The sequence below is a fragment of the Anolis sagrei genome, chromosome 3, assembly GCF_037176765.1.
Source record: "Anolis sagrei isolate rAnoSag1 chromosome 3, rAnoSag1.mat, whole genome shotgun sequence".
Classification (NCBI taxonomy): Eukaryota; Metazoa; Chordata; class Lepidosauria; order Squamata; family Dactyloidae; genus Anolis; species Anolis sagrei.
The window spans coordinates 53,061,745-53,085,711 of record NC_090023.1 but is presented as its reverse complement, the minus strand read 5'-3'; the positions used below and the strand labels follow the sequence as shown (position 1 = coordinate 53,085,711).

Sequence of the window (23,967 nt, the reverse complement as noted above, 5' to 3'; positions counted from 1 at the left end):
TTCCTTCTTATCCTTGGGTCAGGGATCAAAACAAGAATAGAAAAGAGCAGGCTGTATGGATAGACTGAAAACATTTAGAACATGAAGGGAAGGATAACAGAAGAATCCGATGGCTTGAGAGGAGTCTTAAAGCTATGGAGTAATGTCTCAAAGGCTCTTTGATTGCAAGGTCTGATGCATTAGCAGACTGGCCTCGTCTCAATCAAGACATTTACTGTGGAAAGGAATTTCATCATGCATGTTTGGTACTGTAGTGTTGCGATGTATCTGGAGGGACCCAAAAAGAAATACAAGATTGCCATTCACCCCAAAAACTTGTGATAGCACTCGTTGTCATTGTGATTGTGAATGATTTCTCATTGTATTATTTTATATTGTTTATTGTATTCTCATGTTTTATTTACTTTATTGTGTTGATTGTTTTGTACTTTGGTTTTATTTTATTGTAATGTACTGTTGGGCTTGGCCTCACGTAAGCCGCCCAAGTCCCCTTTGGGGAGATGGTGGCGGGGTATAAATAAAGATTATTATTATTATTATTATTATTATTATTATTATTAATTGGATGAGGGAGGATTGTAACCAGGGTTTAGACAAGAGGGCTACTTGCCACACAGGGCCACTCATGTAATTTCTGGTGTATGTTAAGCCATAGAAAGCAGAAAACAGTTCATGTGACATGAACTGTGATCAAAACACAGCTAAAACATGTTCTTGGTCAATAATATTTTACATTTGGTTCTCTTGACATTTTGGAGCTTAACTCACAGAGGTCACAGCCATTATGACCAATGGCCAGTGATTCTGGGAGCTGAAGCCTTAAAGGACCAAAATGAAAACTAGTTTGGGTATCACTGATCATATGTTACATCCTGCCACACAAATGTACTAGCTATAAGTTAGGGGTAAACAAGCTGGTATCTAAGGTGGTGATGTCTTCGAATACTATTCTCATGAGCCCCAAGCATACTAAAATTAAATTAATTATCTTTTTTTCTGTTAGGGAAATTTATCTTAAAATATAGCAGAGAATCCAAAAACATAAACAAGATGCAAAAGTTGAGCATTCAGCTCATTAGAGAGTAGAGTGTGAAGTGCTGTGTGATGTGACTATAAAGAATTCAGAGCTTAGGAGGCAAACCTGCAGAGCCCAATCTTAAAAATCACAAAAGTTTTATTTACAAAAATAAGAAATAATGGCATTTCTTAATAATCAAGAACTGGGTCTGAGCTACTCTAACACTCATCTCTTCTAAGGTTTCAAAGAGAGGGCAAAACACCAATCACTACATCTCTCCTGACACACAAGCAGAGAGAGATCTCAAAGCACACAGCACATACTCTCCATACTCAAGTGTAAGAAGGCAGAAATCAGATTCAAAAAAAGCTTGGAGTAGAAAAGTATCCATTTTAAACAACCAATCAGAATGAGAGCAGAAAGAGAGAAGAAATAGATAGTGGGCTGTTGTAGGTTTTTTCGGGCTATATGGCCATGGTCTAGAATGCCTCTAGACCATAGCAATATAGCCCGAAAAAACCTACAACAATCCAGTGATTCCGGCCATGAAAGCCTTCGACAATACAAGAAATAGATACATTCCCAACTGTCAACCCTTAGTCTATACTAAGCTAACTAAATTGAGGGCTTGAGACTTGGGCAGTGCGAGGTTGGATCCCAACACTCTACCTATTGCACTCAGCTGAGAAGTAACTATAAGGTCTGCCTCTAATTTCCTTTGTTTATCTTGAAGCTCCTAAGAGGCCATTGGAGAAATTTCTGCCCAAAGGAAAATCCGGAAGTTTAGCAATAACGTGTGCAACATTCTCAATTCTTATTGCCTGGAGGCAATCCTCCCCCAGAGATCTTAGATCTTTTTTCTTTCCACCAGAGCAGCCAGAATGAAGATTCTCCAGCAAAGATGCCAGGGATAAGATTCTCATATTCTCCTGGGAGTTGGCTCGTTCTTCAGAGTACAAATCCTGACCACAAGGATTATAGCCCTGCCAAATCCTATTCAGTCTGCTGATATTTGTGAACTGTATTATGAATGTTTCACAGACCTAAATCCTGCTGAGACACACCGCATTAATGTGAGGCACCTAAGAGCAGCTGCTCTGACTTAAATGGTATTTCATAGACCAAATTTTATCTTTTCATTCTTGCTACAAAGCCATAAGCCCTTGTTAAGATGTGTGCAGTCTAAATTTAAGATACTCCAGAAGTGATGTACTTTCCTATCTCTTAAAAAGCTCTTTATTTTCATTTTATCTATTTTAAAATGTTTCCATCATGAAGAACAGGGTTGTCAGTAGTTCACTTGTCAAATTTTCCACACTCAGGTTTCACTAGTCATTTTGTCTTTTTTCAGAGCTACCTTTTTTGCCCTATTTTGCATTTCTGGTACATCCTGAGATGCATTTTTTAACCTGAACATCCAAGAAACTCTCCAGATTAGAGAATTGCCTTCCATAAGTCTATGTAGTCACAACAAATCAATGATAATTTATGAAAAGAAAAAGATATAAGCCATATTCCCAAATCAAAATGAAATGACTCTTCCATTAGTTTAGCTACCTGAAGCATGCTTTGAGGAAACAATGCTGAAAAATGAAGACAGGATGTTGGAAACCATCTCCTGTGGTCAATATAAATATTTGAATGTGCAAAAATGGCTTTTAACATTATTTTTAATTTGAATATGTTTTAATTGATTTATCTGTGAATTTAAATAGTTATGTTTAGTTCTGTTTTAGCATTTGCATATTTGTATATTTTTAATTATGAGGTCATACTTTTACTTGTAAGCCCCTTTGAGTCTCTTTTGGGAGAGATAAAGTGGATTATAAATAAACATAATAATAATAATAATAATAATAATAATAATAATAATAATAAGTATTGTACCAGTTAATGGCAGATTGGCCCTTGACTGAAAAATTGACTCCTGACAAGTAAGTATAGACACCAAAGAGCTCCTTAACTGGTTTACACGTGCAATTATAATGTGCCATTGAATTGATCTGATTACTTTTCGGCACATTACATTCGCAGGCTTCTTCCAGAATGCTCATATTTGTCCATTTGTGTGTCCTTGTGTACAAGCCAATCCTATCTGATTTATTGTCAATCCATGGGCTTCACGTAAATCTACCATTTGCCAAAATATACAATCCTGTGCTCTCCCACACCAAGAAAAAATTTCTATTGCAAAGACTCTAGCACAAGCCAGTAAAGGTGATCCCAGTGGTGATTGGCACACTGGGTGCAGTGCCTAAAGATCTTGGCCTGCACTTAAAAACAATTGGCACTGACGAAATTACCATCTGTCAGCTGCAAAAGACCACCATACTTGGATATACACGCATTATTCGCCAATATATCACACAGTCCTAGACACTTGGGAAGTGCCTGATGTGTGATTGAATACAAAAGCCAGCATAGTGATCTTGTTTGCCATGTACTAATCTTTTGATGCATCTAATAATAATAATAATAATAATAATAATAATAATAATAATAATAATAATTTGAGATCAATGACAACCACACAAAATGGAAAAACCTCACTCACAAAACCCAGAAAAAACAATGACTGCACATGTGTGCAGTAAAAAAAAATATATGAAAGGGAACGGAGAAAGAGCAGAGAAAGAGAACTGAGGCACAGCTGGTCCTTCTCAGGTAGAAAGACTTTCCCACCCAAGAAGGCAGTGCTTTGAAGTCCTGAGCTGAGCTGACTTCCAGATAACTTACGTATTTTCCTTCAAAATCTCCCCTCCTCAGCAAAAGTTTGCTGCACATGCACATTCATGAGAATTTCTCTTTCTCACTTCAACGTGCCTATAATAAGCAATTGTGACTACAAATTAGCAAACTACATTATCAACTCTGGGAGTCATATTACAGAAACTACACTATAGTGCTATGATCTACAGGGAGAGAGATTTATTTCTTCAAACCCAGAAGCTGATTTGACACCTAGATGACAAATGGTTTGTCACTTCATGGCAACTGCATGTTTTAGATGGCAATGGTAACTAAATGTCTGAGTTTACAATCCCAAAACGTTAACTTGCACCGAGCAGTAAGTGATCATTTCTCCCGACACTGTTCTTCCCACTCTCCCACTGGTGGATTAAATACTTTACCTGGCTGCTTCACTGTAATTGTTGTCAGTCCAGACAGCTCTGCTGCCCGTTTGTACCACTTATTTGTGGGATCCAGTAGCCACTCCTCCACTCGACAATCATAAGTCCCACTGTCCTGCGCAGTCATGTTCTGTAGAGTGAGCAGGTACAAGCCTGGAGCGGGGCTTTCAAAGCGCATCCTGCGCTTCAGGTCATTCAAGGCTGCTGGATCTCCATATAGCAAGGTGCCCTGGCGGGTCAGCTTGGCCACGGCTTCTTTCTCCGGGTGGCCAGATTTCCACACATACCACTCCACCGATAACTGGGAAGTGTGGCTGCTCCGGTTGGTGACAAAACACTCTAATGTCACCCATTCATTCTCTAAAATTGTGAGGTTCTTCTGGCTCTGGTTCACTTCCAAAAGGTCATCTGGAAAAAAGACAGAAAGACAATAATTATTTGGCAACAGAACAGAATCAAAATGGTAACCTTTTGTCTTCTGAAGTTTCAATTTTGAAGTATATTACATTTACTTTTCATTCTGTTATCTACAATTCTTTAAAACATCCCTCTGATTGTTATTCCAACAATAGATCCCTTTGAATTAATGGATATTAGTAAGTAAACATTTAAGTAAGTTCCATTTGTGTAGGTTTACTGTAGCTCAAGAGATTCATAGAATCATACAGTTGGAAGAGAACTTGTGGGCCATCCAGTACAACCCCCTGCCAAGAAGCAGGAAAATCGCATTAAAAGCACCCCTGACAGATAGCCATCCAGCCTCTGTTTAAAAACCTCCAAAGAAGGAGCCTCCACCACACTCCGGGGCAGAGAGTTCCACTGCTGAACAGCTCTCACAGTCAGGAAGTTTTTCCTAATGTTAAGATGGAATCTCCTTTCTTGTAGTTTGAAGCCATTGTTCCGCATCCTAGTCTCCAGTGCAGTAGAAAACAAGCTTGCTCCCTCCTCCCTATGACTTCCTCTCACATATTTATACATGGCTATTATGTCTCCTCTCAGCCTTCTCTTCTTCAGGCTAAACATGTCCAGCTCTTTAAGCTGCTCCTCATAGGGCCTGTTCTCCCAACCGTTGATCATTTGAGTTGCCCTCTTCTGAACACATTCCAGATTGTCAACATCTCCCTTCAATTGTGGTGCCCAAAATTGGACACAGTATTCCAGGTGTGGTCTAACCAAGGCAGAATAGAGGGTAGCATGACTTCCCTGGATCTGGACATTATACTCCTATTGATACAGGCCAAAATCCCATTGGCTTTTTTTGCTGTGACATCACATTGTTGACTCATGTTTAACTTGTTGTCCACGAGGACTCCAAGATCTTTTTCGCACGTACTGCTCTCGAGCCAGGCTTCCCCCATTCTGTATCTTTGCCAACCTTTGGTACTCCAGGTATTTTGGACTTCAGCTCCCAGAAATCCCAACCAGTTTAACAACTGTTAGGAGTTGTGGGAGCTGAAGTCCAAAACACTTGTAGGAGCCAAGGTTGGGAACCACTGCTGTCGCTGAATTGAAGCCATTACGTTCCTTGGTCTTTTGTTCATTGTTCGCTTGGCTCTGAAACCTAAAGGACAAACAGGAATTATCTTGTGTGCGATGAATGGAAAAGACACACTGAATATGGTGAAGGTGAGAGAAGCCTGCAGACACAACATCCACTAATCTGATTTAGGGATTGCAAGTGTACCAACCAGAATACTTGGGCCAGGCACAGATTCTCAACGAGGGATTATGAACTTCCCTTACAGCAGGTCTTAACAGGACACAGCTTCCCACCCAGAGCAGCTGCATGGTGATCTGCTAGCTTAGTATTATGTTAATTTATTTTTTTAATTATGTGGTCTCTTGGTATTGCTTTGGACCTTATTTTAACAAATGATGTTAGCTGTTGCAAACACATTTGCTGCTAGAGGGAAAACAGGGCAAAAATTCAAAGTAAAATTAGATAATAGTTCATAATGACTGAATTTTATCTACAATGCTAAGCAGAGACCAGTTCATGACTTTTCTAGTCCACTGCATCTATTCTAGTTCTATAGAAGTAAAATTTAAAGTCCTTCCATGTTAAAATGAAGGGATGAAGAGTAAAACTTTAGAAAGCTCTCTATGCATGGAATGCCACCACATGCTACCTGAAACTCTGAATACAGTTTAGCACTACTATGGGCCAAACTTTACTTCCTGTATTCTTGACTGTTGCACTGGGTATAGTATGTACAGAAATCCAGAAAAATATGTCACCTGGAAGTTCACAGCCTGAGTGCTTGGAGGTCTTATATTGTGCTTCAGCAATAGGTATAGGTCAAGGCTTCCCCTGACATTAAGTCTAGTCGTGTCTGACTCTGGTGCTCATCTCTATTTCAAGGCCAAAGAGCTGCCGTTGTCCATAGACACCTCCAAGGTCATGCGGCTGGCATGACTTCATGGAGCGCATTAGCTTCCTGCAGAAGTGGTACCTATTGATTTACTCACATTTGTATGTTTTCAAACTGCTAGGTTGGCAGAAGATGGGCCTAGCAGCGGGAGCTCACCCCGCTCCCCGAATAAAAAATACAACCTTTCGGCCAGCAAGTTCAGCAGCTCAGTGGTTTAATCTGCTGCACCTCCAGGGAGCTTCAGTAATACTGAGCAAAATAATGATTTCTCTAAGGTGAAAGAGTAGTCAGTCCTTCCTACAGCCTCTTTTCTTTCTGTGTGAAATTTGTGGATCTTTCCTCTTTCTCAACTGTTCTGGGACAGTCAGGAAAAAATACAATAAAATAGGTATACAGCTTTCCCTTTTTGGTAAGGGACAAGATGTTTATACCTTTAGTCAGCCCATCATATCCATGGAATTTATACCCATACATCCCAACATCCATGACTTGAAAATATTGCCATGCCAAATAAAATTCCCGAAAGCAAAACTTGATTTTGATGTTTTATGTAAAGGACAACACTTACTTGAGCATTAATGTATTTTGGTATTCATGAGTGGAACCAAACCTCAGTGAATACTAAAATCTCATACTTTTCCAGAGTTTGGAAACATCTCTTTTTTACAACTCCCAGTATCCCCTGGCTATGTTGATGGCAGAAAAACTCATTGAGAAATGTATGGCTGGGGGAAATTTGACAAACTCCCCATTTATTGTGCTATAATAGACATTATCTTTATCTTGTCTCTCTACTTGCTGGCGGGCAGCTCATTGATTTGTTCAACACTCCCTTTTTCTTTCTCCTGTCTAGGAAATAAACAGTCTTTTAGACAGAGGTGTCCTCTGTTAGTAAAAGGACTAAGCAGGTCAGAATAGAGATCAGGGATCCAAACCATGTCAAGAACTAGGCAGCAAGAAAATCTGAATTGTGTGGAAGGGGGAAGCAGAGGGAAGAAGAATTTGGGGTAGAGATTTTTCAAATGAACAAGACTGCCTCAAATCATCCACCAAAGGATATTGCCTCAAAGACCTAACAAGAGGACAGTTTTGTTTTGCCAAAGAGTCTTGGAGCACACAGGGAAATGAACACAGTTCCAGGAGAACGTCTGGGCTATGAAACTCTAGAGTCCCATAGTTAAAAATAAAAACATTTACAAAGGTTTTAGGTTTCCCCATAAACCCTAGTCCAATGGTTCTCAACCTGTGGGTCCCCAGATGTTTTGGCCTTCAACTTCCAGAAATCCTAACAGTTGGTAAACTGGCTGGGACTTCTGGAAGTTGTAGGACAAAACACCTGGGGACCCACAGGTTGAGAAACACTGCCTTAGTTTATCTGCCACATAACCTGTTTCTGTGTAACAGAGACAGGAAATCCTGGATGTGGCCTGGTTATGGGAGTTCAGACATAACAGTAGTGGGAGAATTGCTTGGGAACACCACTGTGTGTTTACGAACACCCTGCTGCATCATACCAAAGTTGCATCTAGTCCAGTATGCTGTTTCTCCAGTGGACAGTCACAGCTGCCCACAAGAAGGACATGATTTTAGCAGTACTCTTCCATTCATGCAGCTTTTATAGAGAAGCACATTGCTCTGACCCTGAAAGTAATATGTGGACACTGCTGATCTGCTGGATTTCCAGTGAGGACTTACAAATGGGAATAGAGAGAAGTTCCTATACACATGTGCTTTTACAGGAAGTCTCTAGTAGATACAGGATATACAATGTAACAGGAACAGAATCATACATTTTGTTTTATAGTTTCATAAGGAAAGTGAGGTTGGAAAGTTAAGAGTGTTCAGTCAGAATTGGACAATTAAGATTTTAGGCAGAATAAAGGACATGAGAAAACATACACAATTCCAGAGCAAGAATGTGCTGTATGAGAAGAAGAGCTTGGTGGGATCGGTCCCTTCAGAGTCACCCCTATTCTTCTATCAGAAGCCGGAGATGAAAGAGGAAGCCTTTACCTCTGTTCTGTGTATTTGTGTGTAATTGTTATTTCACTGTATTACATGCATTGAATGTTTCCCTATCTATGTTTGTTGTAATCCGCTCAGGGAGATAGAGAAGAATATAAATAAAATAGTGTTGTTTGTTTGTTTGTGTTGTTGTTATCCATATTGTGCCCATATTGGCCATATGGCAAATATACCTGGCAACTTCACGGTGACTTCAGTCCGGCCAGAGACTTCTTCAGCCAGCTTATACCAGGCATGGTTGGGGTTGAGCAGCCACTCTTCCACGTGGCAGTAATAGCTGCCACTGTCGCTGACCTGGGCCCTCTGGACGGTGAGGCTGAAGAGCCCCCCAGACAACGACCTCTCAAACTGTAGCCTCCCTTTCAACCCTTCCTCTTCTGCATAGGTCCCATACTCAAACACAGAGCTGTGGGTGGTCTTCAGGATGAGCCTCCCGTCCGTGTCTGTGAGCTTGTGGACATACCACAAAACAGCAAAGTGGGAGTCTGGGCTTGTCTGGGACTTCACGGAGCAGTTTAGGGGGATGGGCCCATTCTCCACAAGGGTGATGCTTCGTTTGGATTTGCTGACCTGCAATTTTGTCACTGGGGAAAAAATGAGAGAAAAAGATAAAAATGTTAAAGCAAGAAAGAAAATGAAATGGCATAGAAGTCAATTCGTTTATTTTCACTGACCAACTTGCTCATTCTATTGTGTACAAAAACACCCTTGTATGTGTTAAGTGCCTTTTCTTCACAGTTTGTTAACACACTCATTCTACACATGTCTGGGAATATTTTAATTGTGTCTTTCTAAGTGTGATTTTGTATAAATTGCACGTATGCCTATTTATACATATCTGCTCATTTGTTGTGAAACTCTCTCTTTCTCCTAGCCCTACTTCCAATTAAGCCTTACAAGTGCCATACCCTTGAACTCCACTACCACCTTGTGTCTCCATCACATGCATACAGATGAGTCTTCAGACCTATTTCCATCGCCCTCCCTGCAACACTCAGGCTGTCAATTCTGGTTTTGGATTCTTGGAGCTGAAACTGCCTGGTACATTTAGACTTATTATTTCTGTGCTGGTTTTCCTAGGATTAGGTTCCAACAAATACAGGGAAAGCAAATTTGTTTAGATTTATCTAGCTAAGCTTATCTAAACAAAAAGTTTACATTAAGTATTTCATCCAACAAGAACCCTCACATCCATAGCAATATATTTATCTGTATTTATTTCTTGTGAGAAGAAGCAAGTATCGTATATACTTGAGTATAAGTTGAGTGTTTCAGCCTTTTCTTTAGTTGAAAAAAAACAAACCCTCGGCTTATACTCGAGTCAAAGTTATTTATTATCTTACTGGATGTATTATTATTATTATTATTATTATTATTACTACTACTACTACTACTCTATAATTATTATTACATTTACATTACTTTGGTCTAATATTATTATTACTATTATTATTACATTTATTATTTTACTCTATTGATTATTATTACTATTACATGTATTGTTTTACTTTATTATTATTACATTTATTCTTTTACTCTTGATTATTATTGATATTACATTTATTATTTTACTCTATTATAGTTATTTTATTACATTTATTATTTAACTCATTATTATTATTTAACTCATTATTATTATTACATTTCCATTATTTTACTCTATTATTATTACATTTATGATTTTACTCTATTATTATTGGAAGGATACATAAGCACATTTACATTGAAGAATGTTAGAATAATGGTTTAATCAGAGTTGGACAGTCTTATCTTAATTAGTTTTATGTAAATATTAAAAAAAATTAATCCACGGATGCCTCAATTAATGAAATTTAATTTGTAATTAATTTTATTTTGAAATTTGCCAGTAGCTGCTGCATTTCCCACCGTTGGCTTATACTCGAGTCAATATGTTTTCCCAGTTTTTTGTAATAAAATTAGGTGCCTCGGCTTATATTCAGGTCGGCTTATACTCGAGTATATACGGTAACTGAATTCTGTATTCACCTGAACTCTGATTTTCTTTCAAATTTCCTCAGTCTGCAAATACAAACCTGGTTGATTGATCATTATCGCTGGATTACTGATCATGTAAACAAGACATCTTAGCAGGTTTTACAGTGACATATATCTTTCAGAGTTTAATAAAGAAAATTAGAGGCCTGGGTATAATTATCACCGAGCAAATACCTAGGCTATACCGATCAATTTTATAAACTGTTTCTCATTACCACTTCCAGTTTCCAAAACTGCAATACCGCTTACTGTAGCAACACAGCAGATAATATAGAGTAGCTACCATCTTACTTCTGTTCCTAAAATGCTCCCTGGAGTGAGAGCCATTGCAAAAACGGCAACAATTTTCTTTATAATAGCACATCCCCATGGAATTCCGGTCGTGGGATTTCACAATATTGTAACCTGGGGCGAAATACTGATTTAATATTGTGCAAAACCCCTGCCTATCTGCATTCCTAAATATTTTTTAATACACTGAATGGCTCAATCCCCCTCCACAGCTTCCAAAGTCCTTAATTTTTATTAACCCTTGCATCTCTGGTTGCCATAAAGAGTATCTTGGAAAGAATAAAAACTTGATTATTTAAAAAGCCTCTCCCCAGCGAAAGAGGCAGCTCTCATGGCTATAGGACTCTGCTGTTCCGATACAGCAAACAAGGTTTTTGCATCCTGGCAACACATTAAGAAGTTCCCCTGGAGCCGATATTGCCACTGGCTTTAATCAGTATGCTAATAAAGAGTAGATAGCTGCGCTATGCAATGACATGACATATAGAGGAAAAGGAACCTCATCTCTTCTCTCTGGGGAGCTTGCTTTAATAGGGAGGCTTACACTCGTACTGCTGAGTAGTTACTTTCCACCTTATTAATTTTAGGAGACCAACCTCAGCTTCCCAGAGGGGCAACCTGACCCCAGCGCACCTTGATGGCTAGTGCCAAGGAGGGAAAAGGTTATCTCATGTCTCTCCCATCGCCTGGATTACTTGGGAGGAAAAAGCAAGAAGGGGAGGGCGGCGATGCACCAAATGTCTATTCATCCCACGGATGCCCCCCTCTACTTGCTAAGAGTTTATTTTTAATTGGGACCGGATTATTTTCTGGCACTGTTGCTAAGGAAACCCCAGTTGCTATAGTAACTGTATATGTTAAATGGTTAGCCTATATCTGTTAATAGTGTCTCTTAGACACACATACACACACAGAGAGACACATACATATACACAATGCACAGGAGTTGTGCTTTGTCCACACATGTTTGCATTAAGCACACCATCACTTCTCTGTCTTTTTGTTTTTTAGGTTTTTTTCTATGCTGCAAATATGCGGCAATTGCACCCTGAGTGGCACAAAAGAGTTTTTAACCATTCTGACATGTGTCTAGACCCCAGGGGTGAATAATGTAAAATAGACTCTGCGTGTTGTATGCCGTTTATTGTCATCTTGCAATTCTAAAAAAAAAAATTATCCTTGGGTAAATAGGATAAGTCAAATTTTATTTCTCCTGAGCTCTATGACATTATAAGATGGAATGATGGCAGAAATGTTTGTATAAAGTATTTTGATATGGTCTCCTCTTCTTCCTCTCCTTTCTGTGCTGGTAAAAGACGCAACCTGCAGTTCCTCAGTTTGCCCCAAGTCATGATGGCAGCTGATGGGTAAAAGATAAAGCATTTGTTTTGCACCACCATGTGGCCTAAAAGGAGGAGAGCAACTTAACCAAGTTTGTGAGGTCAACACATATTATTCAGGCAACTAAAACACACAACTCTATACTTCAGTGATTATCAACCTTCCTCATGCAGACTGCCTTCCTATGTGGCACAATTCCAATAAGAGCAAGCAGGCTACATCACCCTTCTTCCCAAGATGTTAAATTGCCCTTGGAAGGCTACCTAGACCAGTGTTTCTCAGCCTTCCTAATGCCGCGACCCCTTGATACAGTTCCCCATGTTGTGTTGACCCCCAACCATAAAATTATTTTTGCTGCTACTTCATAACTGTAATTTTGCTACTCTTATGAATCGTAATGTAAATATCTGATATTCAGGATGTATTTTCATTCACTGGACAAAATTTGGCACAAATACTTGATACACCCACATATGAATACTGGTGGGGTTGGGGGGGGGGTTGATTTTGTCATTTGGGAGTTGTAGTTGCCGGGATTTATAGTTCATCAAAGAGCATTCTGAACTCCACCAATGATGGAATTGAACCAAACTTGGCACACAGAACTCCCATGGCCAATAGAAAATACTGGAAGGGTTTGGAGGGCATTGACCCTGATTTTTGGAGTTGTAGTTCACCGACATCGAGAGAGCACTGTGGGCTCAAACAATGATGGATCTGGACCAAACTTGGAATGAATACTCAACATGCCCAAATGTGAACACTGGTGGAGTTTGAGAGTTGTAGTTGTTGGGATTTATACTTCACCTACAATCAAAGAGCATTCTGAACTCCACCAATGAAAGAATTGGGCCAAACTTCCCACACAGAACCCCCACAACCAAGAGAAAATACTGTGTTTTCTGATAGTCTTTGGCAACCCCTCTGACACCCACTCGTGACCCCCCCAGGGGCCCTGACCCTGAGGTTGAGAAACACTGGTATACATGGATGTCACTAGATGGCTAATAATATACTGATGAACACTGAGGAAGAAAGTACAAGAGCAATGGGTTGTTGAAGGCTTTCCTGGCCGGAATCACAGGGTTGCTGTGAGTTTTCTGGGCTGTATGGCCATGTTCCAGAGGCATTCTCTCCTGATGTTTTGCTGGAGAGGTTATGACATTAGCCCTTACAACCTCTGAAGATGCCTGCCATAGATGTGAGCGAAATGTCAGGAGAGAATGCCTCTGGAACATGGCCATACAGCCCAGAAAATTCACAGCATACAAAAGCAATGTCACAGTTGAGTATTAAGAAAATCAGGATGGTCATTAACTGAAGAAAGGCAGCTATGATGGAAGTAGATCCACAAATGCAAAACCCGAAGGCAGGATCATCCATGCCATAATAGCTACAATTTCCACATACAGTTGTGAAAATTCCACAGTGAAAAAAAAATGACAATAAATAATAAATTAATTTCAACCCCAATGCCTGAGGAGAGTTCTATAGATATGCTAGCAAACAAATTGGGCAACTCAAACCTGTACTCTCACTAGAAACCAACACGACTTAACTGAGGCTATCACAGTATGGATATATCATTTGATCACCCAACTCAATGAAAAAGATGATTTGAGTATTATGTAACAAGAAATGATCACATTGCAAATGTATTGATTTAATCAAAGAAGCCTCGCTATTGATGCTTTTGGAGATCTCTCATCCATAGGGTCTCTGTAAATCAGTCAACATAAAAGTGAATAACAACAAAACTACCAAGGTTACATTTCGTATCTGGGAAGGTATTGCTAGGGTACCAATGCCATTAACTATTGCACCGTTTGATCCCATTTGGTTCAAAGAACAAGGTTGCTTAATCCTGACAAAGCACAACAAGCCAAATCATGGTTTAGGATTAGCCTCCAATGTCAAAAATCTACCAACCAGTGTTTGCTTGACTCTAGGCAAATGCAATCATTAACGTTTAGCATACAAGTACAACTAACGTTATCAGAAAGAGCAAAGAGAAAAGATAATTATCTCCCGGAATTTCTTTACAGGGTTTCACACGATCCTCATACATCTTTTTGAAGAAATACAGAAGAGAAATTTCCACTAGCAGTGGTCAAATTTCTCACAACATTTCTGACAGGAGGCAAAGGTCTCCTTTAGTGTTGATGGGCTTCACATCATCAGAGTTGTCATCTGAACACGGAATGGTAATATTCTATGCAGTCTTTATAGACCAATCTCACACATTTATTATAATTCAGAAATGTGCAGTGATAGTGTTAAAGACAAAAATAACCTTTAAAGATAAGTAATTGTTATTATTTTTATGGCTAACTAGCCGTCCCCTGCCATGCGTTGTTGTGGCCCAGTCTGTGTGTATGTGTTTTATATGTGTATATATATATATGCATATATGTGTGTGCAGTTTTTTGTGTATATGTGTGTTTATATATATGTGGTTTTGTGCATGCGTTGTAATGGGTGTTTTTTGTTTTTTGGATTTGTAAGTCTCTTCTGCTGTGTTTTTCAGTGTTTTTATGAGTGGTGGTCACTCGTTGGTCTGGTAGGTGAGTTCTGTCCAAATTTGGTGTCAATTTGTCCAGTGTTTTTTGAGTTCTGTTAATCCCACAAACGAACATTACATTTTTATTTATATAGATTTGAAGATTCATGACATCACTGATGAAGTTGTTACCTTCTACACCAACTACCTCCCAACTCCCAGTTTTGCTCAGAATTGCTCTTCGTCTCCTAGGAATGAATCCATCATCTTGTGGCAAACCATCTGGTAATGACCCTCTTTGTACCTAGCAAGATGGATAACTAGTATGGCAGACAAACAGTCTGGTCTGAAAAATGTATTGGAAAGTCTTCTTCCATTGGTAGAATCTGGCAGTGATTGAACTCTACTGGCACAGCCTTCCAGAATTTAGGGTCACCCCCAGGCCATAATAAAGGAGTAGAGTAGAACTCTAAGGAACACTGAGAATGAGCAGCTTGCCCACATTCACACAGTGGATTTCCGTGGCCAAGCAGAGGTATGAACCCATAGTAGTACAATACTCAAACCACTGTACAACACTGGCTCTCTGTATGAAGAAAAGTCAAAGATTGGGAAAAGGGTTTTTCTTTTTTGATAACAAGTTCTAGAAACCTTCAACCAGCACGAGAACGGTATCTGGCGGATTATGTGAGTTGTAATCCAAAGACGTCACTTTTCCAAGTGTGGGGATTGGCCATAAGAACACTGGGAAGCCAACAATGCATCTGTACAAAATATAGTAAGTGGCACATAATGCCTGTCAATTAGGCAGGCAGAGAAGGAACCTTAGATAAACCTGTGCTCAAAGGATAGCAATAAGTGAACATCTTTCTATAATTATTAAAATAAATTATTGTAGTTGAGCCAGTGTGGTGTAGTAGTTTTAGAGTTGGGCTATAGCTCTGGAAGATCAGGGTTTGAATGCCCTTTTAGACATGGAAACCCGTTGGGTGACCTTGGGCAAGTCACACTCTCTCAATCTCATAGGAAGGAAAAGGCAAAAACAAAACAAAACAAAACAAACAAACAAAACAAAACAAGTCTTGCCAAGGAAATCCTATGACAGGATCACTTCAGGGTAGCCATAAGTTGGAAATGACTTGAAGGCACACAATAATGGCACACATGGTCTCAGCGCCCTCCCTACAAAACACAAGTATCATTGCCACTCAGATAAAACAACTAGATTTGTATGAAGCATCATGAATGGAAGTAGCTGATCAATTTTTCTTGCTTTCAATTTTCTATAATATCTCACAAGATTAAAAAGAAAACTATATGCTGGCTGATCTCCCATCATTCAGTATAATTAAAATAACTCGAGACTCTCTTGGCAAAATTCAGGAGAGGGAAAAATTGTTCAAAATCATAGTAGAGCTGGGAAAGTTGGAATGCTGATGTGTAAACAGAGCAATGCCAAAACCGAGCAGAATCCCATGAGATCCCACTCATTTGAGCAGGGAAGGAGTCAAAGGATGCTTTGTCCCACTTTGAAGGCACTCTTCCCCAGAGGCAAGCAATCTTCAAAGACAGACTTCTCCTGGAGAGAACTTATGAAATATTACAAAGTTTCTCAGTGCTTGCCCTAGTTTTTAGAGCCTCTGACAGAATCTGGCCTTTTTGATGTAACAGAAGGAAGGGCAACTGGATAAGAAACAGTAAAATGCAGAGAGACGCTTTCACGAATTGCAGAGAATATAATCAAGATGCATGTGCAAAAGTGTGCGTATTTGTGTATTCACACACTCACACTGGTAGTCCATTTAATTGTGATTATATACAGCTATGAGACTAAGAAGCCAAAGGTCTGCAACATTTCATGGGTATTCAAAAATAGACAGTAGAAACTGTTCAGGTTCCCATGGGCTTTCAGACACTGTATGTTTTCAGATAGGGGAATGCCCTCCAAACACTGGCATCACATGTCCTTGTCCTTGTTTTGGTGTAATTCATCAACCTCATTGGCAAAAGCTTATGTTTTGCAACATTCCAAATGTCCCGGATCCACAGTGATATTCCCACAAGATCAGCTGATTACAGACAAAGAAGGTATTCTCTGAACTAGTTCTCCACATCAAACAAAATGATGCTTATAGCTTTTTTGTCTGAAGGGTCATCCCCACATAAGGCAGATAAAGATTAAGAAAATTATGCAATGCTCTCCAATGATGTCATACCAAACAATTCATGTGCCCATTCTCTCCTTGCAATTTACCTTGAGAAGTCATTTACCTGTTAGCAAAGTGACACAAAGGTGCTTTGGTTTACTTTAGGATTTTGTTTTTAAAGTTGACAAGTACAATTGCAAAGAAAGTGCTGTTTAGGAATAATTAAATAGGAAAACAGACGTGTGTCATATTGAGGGCAAGCCCTTCTACAAAAGGACTGTGGCAAAGAAGGAGGAAGGAAAAGTTCACAATGGGGTTAATTTATTCTCTTGGAGAATGAAGGACAAATAAAGAATAATATAATTACAATCAAAGACAGGAATACAAATCATGTGGCCGCATCCGTGAGGCAGATAACAGGCCGGCTCCTGCTAGCTCTGCTTCCTTTGCACAGAATAAACATTCCTAGTCCAAACTGAATTAAGAATACTGAAAATTGCATTAGGCAACATGGGAGGTGGAATAGTGCAATGAGAGTATGAGCTAGAGAAACAACATTAGACTCCACCACTATTATTAGTGCTGTTATTAACTTGTCACTGCACCGCAGTATTCCAGTAACAGTGAAGTATTGCCTGAAAGCAGGCCAACATGATTGAATTATTAGAAAGGAGATGGGAGAGTCATTTCTCAGTAAATATATTAACTCTTTCCTGAGGATCTCAAAATAATGGCTAGCTTCCTGTATTGTGGATTTATGGATCTGTAACCTAGCATTGCAGTTGCTAATAGTTCTATATTTCCTAACACATGTAGTAACAATCATGGCACTATTACCATGATTGTAACTGCCCATCCAAACCTACTGTACCAAGTAGTAGATATACATAAGAAATTGGGCTTTGTTCAGCTAGAAACTGGGGTGCTATAGGATGTTTCCATTCCCCCCCAACCAGCAAGTGAGGCTGCTAGAGTCAGAACCAGAATTCTTGTTTCAATTCATCGTCACAGACTTGCTCGTTGGTGGGTTTATTTATAGCATTTTTATCCTGTTCATTTCAGCCCGAAGGTGACTCAGGGCGGCGTAGAGATTGGCAACAATTAGATGCGATAAACATACATACATATCAATTAAAAACATTTAATATCACATAATAAAAATCCATATAAAAATCAATTAAAACTATAATAATTAATGTCTACCAGTTCGACTAGTTATCCATTTGCGTCATCTAAGCCGTTCCGTGTTTGTTATTTCATCATACTGTATTTATCCAATTACGCCGTGTTACCAAAAGCTTGCTTGAAGAGCCCGGTTGAAGTTGAAATGTCATAATCTTGCGCCCTGACCACCGACTGATCTTGCAACCTGACTGCCAATTCCATCTCTCAATGCAGCTGCTGCTTGGTAAAGTAGTGGATGGGCTCAGTCCAGCAGACATTAGTTACACATGCAATGTATAATATGGATGAATGATTATGTGTTTCTCTTCTTTCTACTTATTGCTTTCTCACAAGCAGAAATAAGCTATAACCCCAAATCCCAAATAGAAGATCCTTGATGAAAGAAGGACTTATCTTCCAAACTATTTGGAGTCTTGCCAAATAGGAGCACTACTGCATATGTAGAAAAATATTGAATCATCCTATGCATACTAATCAGTTGTACTCTTGAAGTCAACACACAGTTTTATTTATATGTCAGCTTTTAGTGAAAACCCTTCTCATTTACCCTCTCACAAGACCTAGTTCTGCATGGCTGCGGTATTGTATCTGTTTTTTTTCTCACTGCAGAGCATATAGAGACTCATAAATCTGCTTCAACTTTTGATGGAACAGCTTTTACTGTTCCAACTTGGGATGGAAAAGCTATCAACAGTTGTAATAAATTGTCTCATTACAGACATTTCACCTGCTTCTTGAATTTGCTGAACCTTTATAATGACACCACATCAATATGCATTGCATGCATTCAAGTGTTGATTATCAGAAATGAGCAGATCTAGGAAAAGTTAGATTTTGTGAGTTGTGGTCAAAAGAGACCTTACAGAAGTTAACACAACTAGTAGTTAAATAGACAGATGCGCATTCAATGCATATGGCAGGTTCAGATGCCAGGCCAGATGTCCTCAAAACTTGTAGAATGTCTAGAAAATATTAGGAAGTATTTAACACTGTTGTTTCTGCAAAAATGCAAGGCAGCCCCTTCCTATTTGATCAAGTTTTAAAGTAAGGGATTACAATTCTATCATATGTGTAACTGGTATTATCAAGCATAGAAACATGGAATACTCATAGAATCATAGAGTTGGGAGAGACCACATGGGCCATGTAGTCCAACCCCCTGTCATGCAGGAAAAGCACAATCAAAGCATAATTTAAACCATTTAAATTGATAGAAAATTTGGGAAAGATATAAAAAAAAGACTGTACAAAAATACACCACTCTGGCTGTCACCTCTAGAAGCCTTCCACAGAAGAGAACTAAATTGCCAAACCTGGTTGACCTATAGAGATATTCTAAAGAAACAAAGAGGTAAATATCAGCTAAAAGAAGAAAAAGAAGTAAAGGAAAACTTTAAGAGTTTATCATGCCTCAACTATAGACAAATGATAGACTGTTTCAAGAAAGATAAAGAGCTAGACTTTGCTGAAAGGGTGGGCTTCTGGGGCAATATTATGAAGACGGAAAACAAATTAATCACAAAATTATATAAAAATTATTAGAATGGATGACTGAAGCAGAACAGATAAAAGAATCAATGGTTAAATGAGCGCAAAACATAAGTCACCAAATAGAACTAAGTCAATGGGAGAAGATACGGAATAAATAAATAAATAAATAAATACACTTACTCTTATGATCTGAAGGAAAACATACTTAAAATGGTACCCAGATGGTACATAACTCTCCAGAAAATTTCAAAATGTTATAAAAATGCATCAAATAAATGCTGGAAGTGTAATCAACAAGTAGGCACTTTTTTCCACACTTGTTGGACCTGCCCAAAAGCTAAAGATTTTTGGAATACCATTCAAAAAGAAATTTAAAAAATCCTAAAAGTACAAATTTTAAAAGAAACAGAGTTTTTCCTGTTAGGCATGCTTGACTTTGAAGGAGAGAAAAACAAGGAAAAAATATTCAATTATTTTACCACTGCAGCAAGAATTGTATTTGCTAGGAAGTGGCGATTGAAAGAAACACCCCATAAGAAAGACTGGCACAACAAAACTATGGAGATAATGAACATGGATGAACTGACATACGGGCTAACACTGAACCAAGGATCACCGAAGAAATGTACAAACTGGGACCCGGTAAAAGACTATTTTAGACAATATAAAATAGAGATCATTATCTGAAAAACAAATTACAACTAAGGAGAAAACAGTGGGGGGGGGGGGGGGGGGAGTAGATCACTTTTTGAGAAATATAGACACAAGATATCAAAGACCAACAAAGATTAGAGGGAAGTCAACAAATATTTTTTTCTTATTCTCTTTATTTGTATTTGTATTTTTTCTTTGTTTTTGGGGACCTTTCCCCCCTCCTATCACTATCTCTTCTTTTCCTACTATTCTCTTAACTATAACAATAATGTTCTCCCACTTTCGATGTAAAAACTATACTTTCTTTTTTAATTTTATAAAACCTTTGAATAAAAATATTTTTTAAAACTGATAGAAAAGCACTATGCAAATGTCTAAAATAAATAAATAACCTTCCATTTCTGAGTGTAGGAAAAATAACTCTTCCAAGGTGTAAAAAATTGCTCATTGACATCTTCGAAGACTGAATCAGTTTACATGGACAAAAATCTGAATGTAAGTGTTAGTGACTAGCCACTTCAGCAATTTGTGGTGTGTTGTTGAAGGCTTCACTAATTTGTGGTGTGTTTGTATGTGAGAGAAAGATGGAAACTATGCAGCAAATTATCTAATGTTCATTATTCGATCTGAACCGCTATGCCTTAATGCCATACAATTCTGTGATACACTCTACTAAATATGTCCTATCTTTTGGAACTGTACTGATACTTAAAGCCACCCCACAGATGACATAACCATAATATAACTAGATCTGTCTGAGTGCTACTAAATCCATCTCTTCAAATGTAAGCCCAGGCATGACTGTTAAGAGTGTTTACTACCAATTTCGGCTGATGTAACAGTTGCACCCCTTCCTAGAATCTGGCGCCTGAGGGTGGTAGTGCATGTGATGATAACTTAAAGTTGGACCTCTACAATGAGCTGTACATTAGGCTACCGCGTTTGGAAACTTCAATTAGTTCAAAACACAGCAGCGAGATTGGTTAGAGGAACAACTAGAAAAGACCATATTACACACATATTAAAGTAACTCAGTTGCAAAGTACAACGTGTTGGTTTACCTACAGGATTGCCTTCCCCTGCAAATCTGCTCTTTAGAACACAGAGCTTCTTTTTGGGGCGTCTGTCCAGCCTGCCAGAATGCGACTGACAACAGCCGCACAGAGGACTTTTTCACTGACTGTCCCATGAGTATGGAATGACCTGCCAGAATAGATCCCACAGCTAAACGAATTATCAGAATTCTAGACCCAATTGAAGACTCATCTGTGTTTTCATCTATGTATTTTATTGTATGTATTTTATGTTCAATGTTTTGACTTTGTTGTATCCCATCTCAAGCCATTATTATGTATTATTAGTATTATAACTACTACTACTATGGGAAAGTGAGGAGAAGCCAAATGGCTAGAAAGATTATTGAGCAGATCCCTTAAGAACATTATTATTAGCCACCCAAAACACAAAAGGAATTGTTCTTAAAACAGAAAAGTTGTGAAGCAGTTTTGAGGACTGCTTTACTGGAATCTATCGGATGCATAACTTGCTTCATATAACAGCCAGTTAGTAGATGTATATTTTGCTTCATCTAACAGCCAGGAAACCACATATTTCTTAAGACAATGAGCTGGTCTAATATCCTGAGTTCAAACCTTCACTGAATTTCTTATTTAAAAATAAGCAAGGTGATTTCTTCTTAAGCCATTTTGAAAAGAACAGGCTTAATTCTGCACGAGTAAGACCATTTTTAAAGAGCTGTAGCTCTAAAAATGCTAAACTGGAAATAAGAAAGAACACCCACAAGGTTTCTTTTAAAAACAGGTTAAAAATGGAAGCCTTCACAACATGTCAAATTTGAAGCATACATAAATAAAAAGGCTATGGAAGAAGAATTCCAGTGCAAGATGCATCTGCCGTCAGGAAAACGTGTATGCCTCAGTGATCGCTGGTGAATTAGAATATGGAGATGTGAAAAATGGAAAACAGAACTTGCATTAAGGAGTCATTTCAAAAGGGCAAAAATCACAAACTGATCCATTTTCATCAATGGTTCCTCTAAAAGCCCTCAAAATATCTGATTCTGAAAGAAAACATTTAAATACACTCTATTGGGAGAAGTCACCCTATGAAGAAATTTACTTATTTACTTTGCAGATTGCTCATTAAGGCTCCAAATCTGTTGAAACTGTTTAAAATGTAGATGCACCCTAATTGTTCAAAATGAGCTCTACATACTGAGAAAGTAGCCATCTTCCTATGAAATATCTCTATATTATTGAACTTGAAAGTTTGAGACAGCTGGACCAAAATAGCATTTTCAAGAACTGGTGGTGCTGAAGATTCAAGAACTTTCTCATAGGGAAAGCAAGAATTGTGCATACACAATTTAGTTAAGTGAATCACTCATAGATGCAATACATAACTGACTATCTTTCATTTCTTTGTTTCCCTGATAAAAGCTTCTGAAATCAGTTAAACAATTTGCACTAAGCTCATAGTTTAGAGGCTCATGGTGTGTAGGCCAAAAGAAATCTCAATGGTGGTAGAAAAAGTAAATCTGGAAAAAGTTCTAGGTTTAGTTTCTAGTATCTATAGTTAGAACTACGGAAGACTCTTCAGAGTTTATATTAAAATAATACTGAGATAGATGGCCCAATAGGGTGACTTATGTCTCTGTAAGGTTCTATTATACCAAAGTTGTTTACTGGACTTAAGGATTCCAGCCCTTAAAAATCTTTGTCACACTAGGACTGTATCTCTTAGAGACCTCTGGTTATATTTTTCCAAACTATAATAGGGATGGTAGTCTTCAAGGATGGTTGAACTCACATAGAAGGATTTGTCGTGTGACATGAATCTAGACTTGTTTACTAATCAGCTATCTAGCATTTTTGTGAACATTCTGCGGCTCCTCCCCGTCAACATGATGGCAACGTCTTGGACAGAAATGGCTCGCCAAGTGGGATCAGGTGTCAAACAGGGATGTGGCATTGCCCCAACCTTATTTTGTACCTTCAGAGCTATGATTCTACACCTTGTTGATGGGAAGTCTCCCACTGGTGCAGAAATCATATATCAGACAGATGTCCTTCAACGTCAGTAGACTGAAAGCCAAAAGAAAGGTAACAATAACAAAATAATCCCTTTGCAATGCCAGAAATAAAGCTTAATGGGCAACCATCTCTCCACAAAAGTTGGAATTGAAACTGAAATACAACACTGTATAAGTGCAGCATTTTTTCGAATGGAGCAGAATATGTTAGAGTATCAGGACACCCAAAGGGATACTATATGTGTGTTTATAAAGCTATTGCCCTTCCAATTCCACTGTATGCCTGTGAATCATGGATCATCTACAAATATCACTGTCCACTTCTGGGGAGTTTCCCTAGAAAAATCCTGCAAATCTTTTCGGAAGACTGGCAGACAAACATTAGCATTCTGGAAGAAGCAAAGACTGCTAGCATTAAAGTTATGATTCTCCGTGATTGATTTCATTGGACTGGCCACATTGTCCAAATGCCTGACCATCATCTCCCGAAGCACTTACTTTACTTTCAGCTCAATAACAAAAAACAGAATGTTGGTGGATAACAAAATAGGTTTAAAGATAAATTTAAGCTAACTTTAAAAATGTGGTATGAACACAGAGAATTGGGAGTTCATGGAATTCATGCATTGTAACTGGAGGTTAGCTGTTGTCAATGGTGTTATGGATTTTAAAAAGGCACATATACTGGCCAAAAAGAAGAAATGTGACAAGGGGAAGGCATGTCGTGACCTCCTTCCCTCTGGA

At 38.6% G+C, this 23,967-nt stretch overlaps 1 protein-coding gene across 3 annotated transcripts in view; it reads right to left on the bottom strand.

The window, feature by feature from the left end:
* The window catches only part of IGSF3 (immunoglobulin superfamily member 3), a 162,042-nt gene that overhangs the window by 5,400 nt on the left and 132,675 nt on the right, over positions 1-23,967 (bottom strand). For all 3 annotated transcript variants that reach the window (XM_060770566.2, XM_060770568.2, XM_060770567.2), the window contains 2 exons: positions 8,720-9,130; positions 4,150-4,557 (listed from right to left, as the gene is read on the bottom strand). In XM_060770566.2, coding sequence (XP_060626549.2) covers positions 4,150-4,557; positions 8,720-9,130 — 819 coding nt within the window. The remainder of the gene's footprint in view (positions 1-4,149; positions 4,558-8,719; positions 9,131-23,967) is intronic.